Source organism: Arachis ipaensis, chromosome B4, assembly GCF_059453495.1.
Source record: "Arachis ipaensis isolate K30076 ecotype BB chromosome B4, ASM5945349v1, whole genome shotgun sequence".
In the NCBI taxonomy this organism is placed as follows: Eukaryota; Viridiplantae; Streptophyta; class Magnoliopsida; order Fabales; family Fabaceae; genus Arachis; species Arachis ipaensis.
The window spans coordinates 50859758-50871409 of NC_142439.1; the positions used below are offsets into that span (position 1 = coordinate 50859758).

At 37.1% G+C, this 11652-nt stretch overlaps 1 protein-coding gene across 1 annotated transcript; it reads left to right on the forward strand.

Moving 5' to 3' along the window:
• Positions 1 to 4478: 4478 nt before the first annotated feature.
• Positions 4479 to 5165, forward strand: LOC107636486 (uncharacterized). Its single transcript, XM_016339991.1, has one exon. It carries the CDS (start codon positions 4479 to 4481, stop codon positions 5163 to 5165), a length of 687 nt encoding a protein of 228 aa, XP_016195477.1.
• The last annotated feature ends 6487 nt before the right edge of the window (positions 5166 to 11652 follow it).

Consider the following 11652-nt stretch of genomic DNA (forward strand, 5'->3'; position numbering starts at 1 on the left):
CCTGTCTTTGAATTCAGCTAGCTGCTTTGTTAGAAAATCTAATTGCTGATTGAATTCAGCAGCTTGTTTTACAGTACTGAATTCAGCAGTTACTGTTTTAACCTCTTCATTCATGGAAGGGTTGCTGCTTAGATACAGATGCTGATTCCTGGCAACTGTATCAATGAGCTCTTGAGCCTCTTCGATTGTCTTTCTCATATGGATAGATCCACCAGCTGAGTAATCTAAAGACATCTGAGCTCCTTCTGCAAGCCCATAGTAGAAGATGTCTAACTGAACCCACTCTGAAAACATTTCAGAGGGGCATTTTCGTAGCATCTCTCTGTATCTCTCCCAGGCATCATAAAGAGATTCATTATCTCCTTGTTTAAAGCCTTGGATGTCCAGCCTTAGCTGTGTCATCCTTTTTGGAGGGAAATATTGATTCAGGAATTTTTCTGTCAGCTGTTTCCATGTTCTTATGCTGGCCTTAGGTTGGTTATTTAACCACCTCTTAGCTTGATCTTTTACAGCAAATGGAAACAGTAATAGTCTGTAGACATCTTGATCTATTTCCTTATCATGTACTGTGTCAGCAATCTGTAGAAACTGTGCCAGAAACTCTGTAGGTTCTTCCTGTGGAAGACCGGAATACTGGCAACTTTGCTGCACCATGATAATGAGCTGAGGATTCAACTCAAAGCTACTAACTCCAATGGAGGGTATGCATATGCTACTCCCATATGAAGCAGTAGAGGGGTTAGAATATGACCCCAGAGTCCTCCTGGACTGTTCATTTCCACTTATGTCCATGATGGATTTCTATGGATATAACTTGGACTGATTTATCTTTTTATTTATTTTATTTTATAAGAAGTAAATACTTAAATAAAATAAAATAACTAAAAGAATTTGAATTTTGAAAATTATATATATATATTTTTTCTTTTTTTTTTTTTTTTTTCGTAAAAAAAAAATTTTTTTTAAAATAATTAGTTAAAAAAAATGAAATTTTTTTGAAAAAGAGGGAAGATATTTTCGAAAATTAGAGAGAGAGAGTTAGTTAGGTAGTTTTGAAAAAGTTAAGAAACAAACAAAAAGTTGGTTAGTTAGTTGAAACAAATTTTGAAAAGATAGGAAGTTAGAAAAGATATTTTGAAAAGATATTTTTGAATTTAGTGAGGAGAGAGAAAAAACAATAAGATAGTACAAGATTTAAAATTTTTAGATCTAATGCTCCTTGTTTTCGAAAAATTTGGAGGAAAAACACCAAGGAACACTAAACTTAAAAATTTTAAGATCAAGACACAAGGAAAACTCAAGAACACTTTGAAGACTCACAAGAACACAAGAACATGAAGGAAGAACACCAAACTTAAAATTTTTTGAAAACCAAACAAAATTTTCGAAAATCAAAGGGAAATCAACAAGAAAACACCAAACTTAAAGTTTGGCACAAGATTTAATAGAAAAAAATGTTTTTGAAAAAAGAATGTTTTGAAAAGAGTATAAAAGATTGTAACCCAATCAAATTAATGTTCTAGCCAAATGAGTTATGGGACCTTCAAAAAATTTTAAGAAAGATTATTTTTGAAAACACCAAACTTAAAGTTTGGCACAGGATTTAATAGAAAAAAAATATTTTTTGAAAAAGAAGGTTTTGAAAAGAGTATAAAAGATTCTAACACAATCAAATTAATGTTGTAGCCAAATGAGTTATGAGACCTTCAAAAACCAAAATTTTTAAGAAAGATTATTTTTGAAAAAGGTTTTTTAAAAATATGATAGCCAATTATCATGAACATAAACACCACGTTCTAAATAACTGAGCTATAAATTTAAAGTATTTTAACAAGGGGTAAATAATAAAAGACTCTAAACCAAAAAAAAAAAAGAGATTTTTCCTAATCTAAGCAACAAAATAATCCGTCAGTTGTTCAAACACGAACAATCCCCGGCAACAGCGCCAAAAACTTGGTAGCACAAATTGCGAATCACACTTTTCACAACTCGTACCACTGACCAGCAAGTGCACTGGGTCGTCCAAGTAATACCTTACGTGAGTAAGGGTCGAATCCCACAGAGATTGTTGGTTTGAAGCAATCTATGGTTATCTTGTAAATCTTAGTCAGGAAGTCAATTATGTTTATCAGTTGAATTATGAATAACCAGTAGAGCATAAATTAAAAGTTACTTGTTGTGTAGTAATGGAGAATATGTTGGAGTTTTGGAGATGCTTTGTCTTCTGAATCTCTGCTTTCCTCTGTCTTCTGATTCACGCACGCACGTCCTCCTATGGCAAGCTGTGTGTTGGTGGATCACCGTTGTCAATGGCTACCTTCCATCCTTCCAGTGAAAACTACGCTCACGCGCTCTGTCACAGCACGGCTAATCACCGGTTGGTTCTCGATCCGGTTGGAATAGGATTTACTATCCTTTTGCATCTGTCACTAACTCCCAGCCTTCAGGAGTTTGAAGCTCGTCACAGTCATTCAATCCTTGAATCCTACTCGGAATGCCACAGACAAGGCTTAGACTTTCCGGATTCTCATGAATGCCGCCATCAGTTCTAGCTTATACCACGGAGATTCTGATTAAAGAATCTAAGAGACACTCATTCAATCGGATATAGAACGGAGGTGGTTGTCAGGCACACGTTCGTGGGTTGAGGAAGGTGATGAATGTCACAGATCATCACCTTCATCACAAGTAAGCGCGAATGAACATCTTAGATAGGAACAAGCGTGTTTGAATGGAAAACAGAAATGCTTGCATTAATTCATTGAGACACAGCAGAGCTCCTCACCCCCAACAATGGGGTTTAGAGACTCATGCCGTCAGAGAATACAAAGTTTAGATCTGAAAATGTCATGAGATACAAAATAAGTCTCTAAAAGTTGTTTAAATACTGAACTAGTAGCCTAGGGTTACAAAATATGAGTGGACTATGATGGATGATGCATAGATCCACTTTTCGGGCCCACTTGGTGTGCTGGGGCCCACTTGGTGTGTGCTGGGGCTGAGATTTCGTGCAGAGGCCATTTGTGGAGTTGAACGCCAGTTTTTATGCCAGTTTGGGCGTTCAACTCCAGTTTTTGATCCTTTTCTGGCGCTGGACGCCAGAATTGGGCAGAGAACTGGCGTTGAACGACAGTTTACGTCGTCTATCCTTGTGCAAAGTATGGACTATTATATATTTCTGGAAAGCCCTGGATGTCTACTTTCCAACGCAATTGGAAGCATGCCATTTTGAGTTCTGTAGCTCCAGAAAATCTACTTTGAGTGCAGGGAGGTCAGAATCCAACAGCATCAGCAGTCCTTTTTCAGCCTGAATCAGATTTTTGCTCAGCTCCTTCAATTTCAGCCAGAAAAATACCTGAAATTACAGAAAAACACACAACTCATAGTAAAGTCCAGAAATATGAATTTTTCCTAAAAACTACTAGAAATAGACTAAAAACTAACTAAAACATACTCTAAACTATATGAAATTATCCCCAAAAAGCGTATAAAATATCCGCTCATCACAAGCCTTTATAGAAGTTCCAGAGTTTAACCCAATCACTAAACATGTCAGGTGGACATCTTCTCATTAATGCCTTATATCTTTCCCAGGCTTCATACAATGACTCCCCTTCCAATTGTCTGAAAGTTTGGACCTCTGTTTTCAACTTGATGATCCTCTGAGGTGGATAGAACTTGGCTAAAAATTTGCTCACCAGATCATCCCAATTATTGATGCTTTCTTTGGGAAATGTCTCTAGCCATTGAGTTACCTTATCCCTCAATGAGAATGGGAATAGCAACAACTTGTAGATGTCTGGATGCACTCTATTTGTCTTAACTGTATCACATATCCTTAGAAAAACTGACAAGTGTTGATTAGGATCTTCAAGAGGTCCCCACAATAATCATACCCTATCATACCACCCATTGACTATCATGAAACAAGGATCTCAAGTCTTGAAGCGGCCTTGCAAGCCCTTACCCAAAACATACAATCACTTGCTCAGACTACTCAAAGTTTAGCAAAAGGACAAGAGAGTTTGCTTAAAGGACAAGAGAGACATGAAGCCACCATGAGGAATCTTGAAAGACAAATGGGACAAATGGCCAAACATATCACAGAGATAGGTGAGAAGTGAGCATTCCCTAGTACCACTGAAGACAACCCAAGGGACACAGGAAAAGCCATAAAATGGGAGGAGTATAAAGCAATCACCCTGAGAAGTGGGAAGAAGGTGGAAACAGAAGGAATCACTCACGAAGAGCACAACAAAGAAGGCTTAAAAGAAAAGGTGAAGGAGCAAAAGCAGGAGCAAGAAACCTCTACACAAAGTGATAAGTCAACTAAGAAAGAGGCAGTAAAAGCATATCAACCAATGTTACCATATCCTCAAAGATTCAAGGAAGAAAATAAAGAGAAGCAGTACTCCAAATTCCTGGAGATATTAAAGAGACTGCACATCAACATCCCTTTTATTGAAGCACTTGAATAGATGCCACTATATGCTAAGTTCATGAAAGAATTGTTAACAAAGAAAAGATCCTTGAAAGAAGGACAAATGATTGTGATGACCAAGGAATGTAGTGCCATCATCCAGAAAAATTTGCCAAAGAAGAGGAAGGACCCAGGAAGTTTTCATATCCCCTGCACAATAGGCAACATGAGGATTGAGAGAGCATTTTGTGTTCTTGGTGCAAGCATAAGTCTAATGCCTCTATCTTTGATGAGGAAGCTTCAAATTCATGAACTGAAACCCAGAAAGATAACCCTTCAAATGGCGGACAAATCCCTTCAGCAAGCACTTGGGGTTGTGGAGAATGTATTGGTAAAGGTGGACAAATTTTTCCTCCCAGTCGACTTCGTCATCCTAGACATGGAGGAAGATGACAACACTCCCATCATCCTAGGGAGGCCTTTTTTAGCTACTGCCAGGGCATTGATAGATTTTGAAAAAGGAGAATTGATGCTAAGGGTGCATGAAGAGCATATAGTGTTCCATGTCTTCAAGAATCTGCAAGATTCCACCCAAGAGGAAGAGTGTATGAAGATTGATTCCATAGATCCAAACTTGAAAGAGGCACCTGATGAGACACTCCCAATGCACATAAGCTCATGCTGGAAAGGAAAGAAAGAGGTAGAAGTGGTGCAACAAGCTCAAAGAATAGAGGAGAAGCTATAACCGAAGCCTGCATTTGAGATTCCCAGCAAGGACCTTCCAAAAATTGAGGCTCCAAAACTTGAACTACCTCCTGGAAAAAAAAAAGAGTCCCAAGAAGAAAGTGCCAAGAGGATGGAGAAACAAGAAAATCCCAACTGAAGGCTTCTCATCAGGGGATAAGGTGATGCTAACTTATCAACCAATGGAAACATCTCCACACTTTTCTGGATACTACAAAGTGAACAAAACCCTCTTACATGAACATATAGAAATCATCAAGAATGATACTGGAAGGAAGCTCACGGTGAGAGGGGAAGGATTAAGGCACTATGATCATCATCCTCCCTAATGAGGGACAATCGTCAAGCTAGTGACGATAAAAGAGCGCTTGTTGGGAGGCAACCCAACCTTAGGTAACCGATTTTCTTTACGTTTCTTAGAATAAACAGTTAGTTCAATTTCTGTGTATTGTGAGGAATTAAGTTTGGTGTTCCACACCAATGTGACTGCACCAACAGAGAAATAAAATCAAGGGTGAATGCATGAGACTAAGTTTGGTGTCCCACCAGTAACATTAATTACGCACAAAGTAACCCTTGAGACAATCATGAATAGTCACAAATTCCAAGCAATCATAGAGATTGATTAAACTTGCATTTTATTTGTTTACCTTTTAGTTTTGGACTTTATTTCTTCATAGGATTAAAGCACATGAGGTAATGTATAGGCAGAAAATATGCACTCTATTTGGCATATAGAAGTAAGCAAGGAACTAAGTTTGGTGTCTGGACACCACTTGTAGTTCAAGAATTCATAAGCATATATGCATGATAATTACCTTTCAAGTGCTTGGGGACAAGCAACTCTCAAAGTTCATTGTAGGTAGTCACTTCAATCTTGGGAAGGATTAAGCATCATCAACCAAAGAGACAAAGAGGGATGTAAAGACCAACAATGATGATGATAAAGAGTAAAGCAAGTAAACTAAAAAAGGTTGTATTGTTAAGTGATTGTCTTGTATTCAAAACTACTATGATTGAAAGCGATATTGTACCCCTATTTGTCTTAGTATAACTTCTTTGTAGTTCAATAACTAAGATGTTTGATATATCATAACACCATACTCTTGAAATTACTTGCACTCAATATCTATAAGAATGTAAATAAAGAACATTTCTTTGAAAAGAATGATTGAGGAGTCAAAAATTTGTTTTGAGGCAAGCAAAAGATTAAGAGAAGTGGTGGTTCTAGTTGTATGATTGTGTATTGAGGTTGCATATTTGTGAAAACTTTCATGGGAGCTCATAGGCAGGAAATAGAGTTCAAAGAAGTATTATGGAGATTCTCAAATATCTATTGATCCAAGAAGCAGCAACAAAAGAAAGAAAAAGAAACAGAAAAACAAACAAACATGGCCAAAGGCTCTGAGCATCAATTACTAGGAAGAAAAAGAAAGAAATGAGAACTCAAAGAGTTACTATCCTAGTTAAATGCTTGTGATAGAATTGTGTCAAAGAGAGAGGCTTGAGCAAGTAAATCCTGAGGGGTGCTTCAACACCTAATATCTTAAAACCAACTGGTTTGGGAGTATTGATTGAAAGCTTATTGATGAATGAATTATTGTGATGGCATAGAATTTCTCTTAATTAATTCTCGTTGAAAGTATAGTTCTACACCAACAAACAATTCCCACATCAAAAATTTGAGTTGTCACATGTACAAACCCCAATGAAAATTAACCGAAGTATTTAGACTCCGGGTCGTCTCACAAGGAATTGCAATGAAGTGTATGCTTATTGGCTATGAGGGGACAAAGGGGGTTTTGATTGGTAAGAGGGCAAGAAATTAAATAACAAGAAAAGTAAATCAAGCAAGTAACTAAAAAATGCAATTAATAAAGAGAGACATTCATGGCAAGGTTTGAGATCATAGGCTTTCTATCCTAGTCATTAATCATAACAATAATTAACAAGAATTTATCTTATTTCGTCATCTCCAACATTGGAAGAAGGTATAAGTTATCTTCCATGAGAGAAAGTCAAACAAGACTAGTTAATCTCAATCCAAATGTCCTAATCAACTCACTAATTGGATTAGCAAAAGATTAGAGTCAATGGAAATAATATTAACTAACAACTCTAGATCACCAACATGAGTTGGGTTTTTATGACTCAAGATTACCTAATTACTCTTTCCAAGCCAAGAATGCTCAAGATCTACCCTAAAGACCAACCAAGCATTTTGTCAAACACTTGGAAGGCATGAAAGGAAAGCATAGAAAAATGCAAGAATAATAAAACTACCAACTACCAATTGCAAGAAAAGTAAATCAACAACTCAAATCATCAATAAAAGAACATCAAACATTAAATTTCATTAAATGTAAACAAATTCAACATGAGCATTCAACAACATAAACGAGACATAAAAGTAAAATTAACAAGAGAACTAAGAAGAATAGAGTAGTAGAAACAAGAAATTGTAAAAGAAACAAGATGAGAACAATAATCAAAACCTAGATCTAAGATGGATTAACCTAACCTAATTCTAGAGAGAAAAGGGAGCTTCTCTCTCTAGAAACTAACCTACATGATACTATACTACCAAACAATTGCTCCCTCCTTGCCCAAGCTTGAATTCTGCATGAAATAGCATTAGAAATGAGTTGGTTTGGGCCCAAAGTGCTTCAGAAATCGCCCCCAGCGATTTCATCTTTAGTGGGCCACGAGCAGCATCGGCGCGCATGCGTACATGGCGCGTGCGTGCCCCTAAACGCTAAGCAACATATGGCAAATTTTATATCATTTCGAAGCTCCGAATGTTAGCTTTCCAACGCAACTGGAACCGCCTCATTTGGACCTCTTTAGCTCATGTTATGGTGGATTGAGTGCGAAGAGGTCAGACTTGACAACTTTACGGTTCCTTCATTTCTTCATGAGTTCTCCCACTTTGCATGCTTTTCTCCTCACTTCTTCCATCTAATACTTGCCTTATGAACCTGAAATCACTCAACAAACATATCAAGGCATCGAATGGAATTAAAGTGAATTGAATTTAGCTATTTTAAGGCCTAAAAAGTATGTTTTCACATTTAAGCACAAATCAAAGGAGAATTGCAAAACCATGCTATTTCATTGAATAAATGTGGGAAAAGGTGATAAAATCCCCTAAAATAAGCACAAGATAAACCACGAAATCGGGGTTTATCAAATCTCCCCACACTTAAACCAAGCATGTCCTCATGCTAAGAATAAAAAAGGATAAGAAAAGGGTATGAACATTTATTCAATGCAAATATACTATATGCTACATATCTAAATGAATGCAAATAGATGCAAGATGATTCTACCTACTTGGTCAAAAGCAAATCAATCTCCAAGAGCATGTATGAATAGGTTGGGCTAAGATCATATGATGATTCATGAATCCTAGCAATTCAAATATCAAAATGAAGTTCAAATATACTTGCAAGAAGAACGCTCATGAAAGCCGGGAACAAGGATTTGAGCATCGAACCCTCACCGGAAGTGTATCCGCTGTAGTCGTTCTAGTGTATAGGGTCGATCACTCAATTCTCTTCTAATCATGCTTTCTATGATTTGTTTTTCATCTAATAATCAACATTTATTCAATGCATGCATACATTCATCATGAGGGCTTGTTCATAGGTTGTAATGGGGCTAGGGTCAAGGTAGGATGCATATGGTCAAGTGAGCTTGAAATTTGAATCTTTGATTAGCCTAAGCTCTCACCTAACACCTATAACAACCTATACAATTCTAATACACAACCTAGCTACCCATGATTCCCACTTTTTCACATACTCATGCATTCATTTTAATTCACATTCCATATGCATTGATTTTTATTGAACTTTACTTTGGGGCATTTTTGTCCCTTTTTTATTCCTTTTTCTCTTTTTCTTTTTTTTTTTATTTTTTTCTTATATATATATATATATATATATATATATATATATATTCTTTTTCTTTATTTTTTTTTCTAAAGTATATACAAACGTATCAATGCATATGGTTTTACATATAGTGCATGAATATGTACCCAATTCCCAATATTTTCAACAAAAATAAAAATTACACTTTTACCTCAACCAATGTTCCAAGTTTTCCATACCTAATTGATACACACCCTCACTAGCCTAAGCTAATCAAAGATCCAAATTAAGGGACATTTATTGTTTTTCACTTAGGGTTGTTGATGTGCTAAAAATTAAGAACAAAAGGGATTAAATAGGCTCAAATTCGGCTAACAATGGTTGATGAAAGGTAGGCTATTTGGGTAAGTGAGCTAAATGAAATGATGGCCTCAATCATATAAATGCATGTATACATGGAATAATGGACATAAAGAATCAAACAAATCATAGATTACAATCATAGAAAGAGAACAATGCACACAAGAATGAAAAATAAGTGGTTATAAGATGTAACCACACAATTGGACTCAAAACTCACATGCTTGTGTTCTTAGCTCAAAAACCATGTTCCAAAATACACTCTTCAAGCAAGTTTGTCACAAATTTTTTTTTCAAATTGGTAGGGTGCCCCAAAAACAGTTTCTTGGAAAAGAAATCAACACCCTAACCAAGTAGTCCTAACTATGTACAAATATTAACTATCATGCAACCTATCATGCAATGCAACAACTAACTAGCAAAGGAAATCAAGAATTGGTGTTGAAAGAAAGAAATTATTACCCATGGAGATCGGTCGGACGACCTCCCCACACTTAGAAATTTGCACCGTCCTCGGTGCATGCAAAGAAGATCAAGGTGGACGGGTAGCTACAATTGATGAGCTCCTTCAAAAGGTTGTGCGGGTGAGCTTGTTTGTTGCCCCATTTAGAAGCTTTTCCATTCCTTTCCTTCTTGGTGGCCAACTTAAAAGGAAAGAGAAAGAAAGGAAATTAAGCCTACAACAAAGATATCAAAGCAATAAAACATAGGCGGGGGTTAATGCCAAATAAGATTAAGGTTCTCACTACATGTTAGCTATGCATGTAAGTGAAAAAGTAATTCAAGCAAAGGCATATCAACTAATACTTGATGCAAGAACAAAGTTAGAGCATGAAGAGCACTCAAAAGTATCAAGTTCAACTAGAAAGAGTGGGTCATGAAAGACATGTAAGCTCATATCAATGCACAAAGGATACAAGGATCATCAAGGGTTAAGCATTGAATTAGAAATTTCATTACCCATCAATATTAAACAAGTCAAGAAGCACCAAGATTAAGCAAGAAATTCTCAACAATTGAGTAAGAGAATGCAACACCATTATTAAAAGAAGAGACTTAAAAAAAATTGAAAACAGGCTATAAAAACAAAATTGAAATGTAAAGAATAGAAGTATACGAATGCGATAAACAAAAGAAAATGGAAGATAGAAAAAAAACTCTTTTTTTTTGCGACGCGGATGCGTCATGCACGCCCACGCGCCGATGCGCAGTTTGGCCGAAGGGCGCGCTTATGCATGGATGTGAAGATGGCGACCAACGCGTACGCGTCATGCACGCTTGCGGGTGGGTCGCTGGCACAAAATAGGCACAAACTGGGGATAACTCTCTGGTTTTTGGCTGGGGGAACGAAACTTCCACATCCACGCGTACGTGTGCATGCCGCGTGCGCGTGGATTGGCTGAAAAGCTTGGGCACGCGTACACGTGGAGGGCGCGTACGCGTGGGTTGGTGCTCTGTTTTTCAAAATTTTTCCAAGTTTTTACACCAAACCAAGCATTCCAAACCTCCAAACAACTACCAAAACACCATGAGACCTTATTTGACATACTAAACTACCAATTATACTCAACGAATCAACAAAACATGAAATTAAACTAATTACCAATATGTACAAAAGGGAAAAATGAAAAGAATTTACCATGGAGGGGTGTCTCCCACCTAGCACTTTTGTTTATTGTCCTTAAGTTGGACTTATGGGGAGCTCCTCTTAAGGTGGCTTGTGCTTGAAGCTATCCTTGAACATCCACCAATGCTTGAATCTCCAATAAGCTTTAGTCTTCAAAGATGATAACTCCAAGCCTTGATGGAGTTCCACACAAGCCATGGGCTCCCAAATTTGATCCTCCTTGTGCGATCCGGGATCCCACACTTTGTTTTGACACCCATCTTCAAATTGATCATCATGATTCCAATTGGGTGGCATGACCTTAGAATTCTCAATTAAGCATCCAAACATTCTCCTAGACCCATGAAATTTGGTTCTACACCAACCATTACTATTCAACTTTGAGCATGCAACCATCATGAACTTAGGGTGATGTGTCCAACCACTACACAACTCTCTCCTACTCTTAACTCCACAAAGAGCTCTATGTTGACCATCATTTTCAATCAAACCATATTCAAGTGGGAAAGGAAATATTAGAGATAAGAATTTTACCCACTTAAATGTTGTGTAAAATGGTGACTTAGGAAGGGGGACCTCCCGACACTTAGCCAATGCGAGGTCTACGTCCTTGTGCTCTTCCTTTG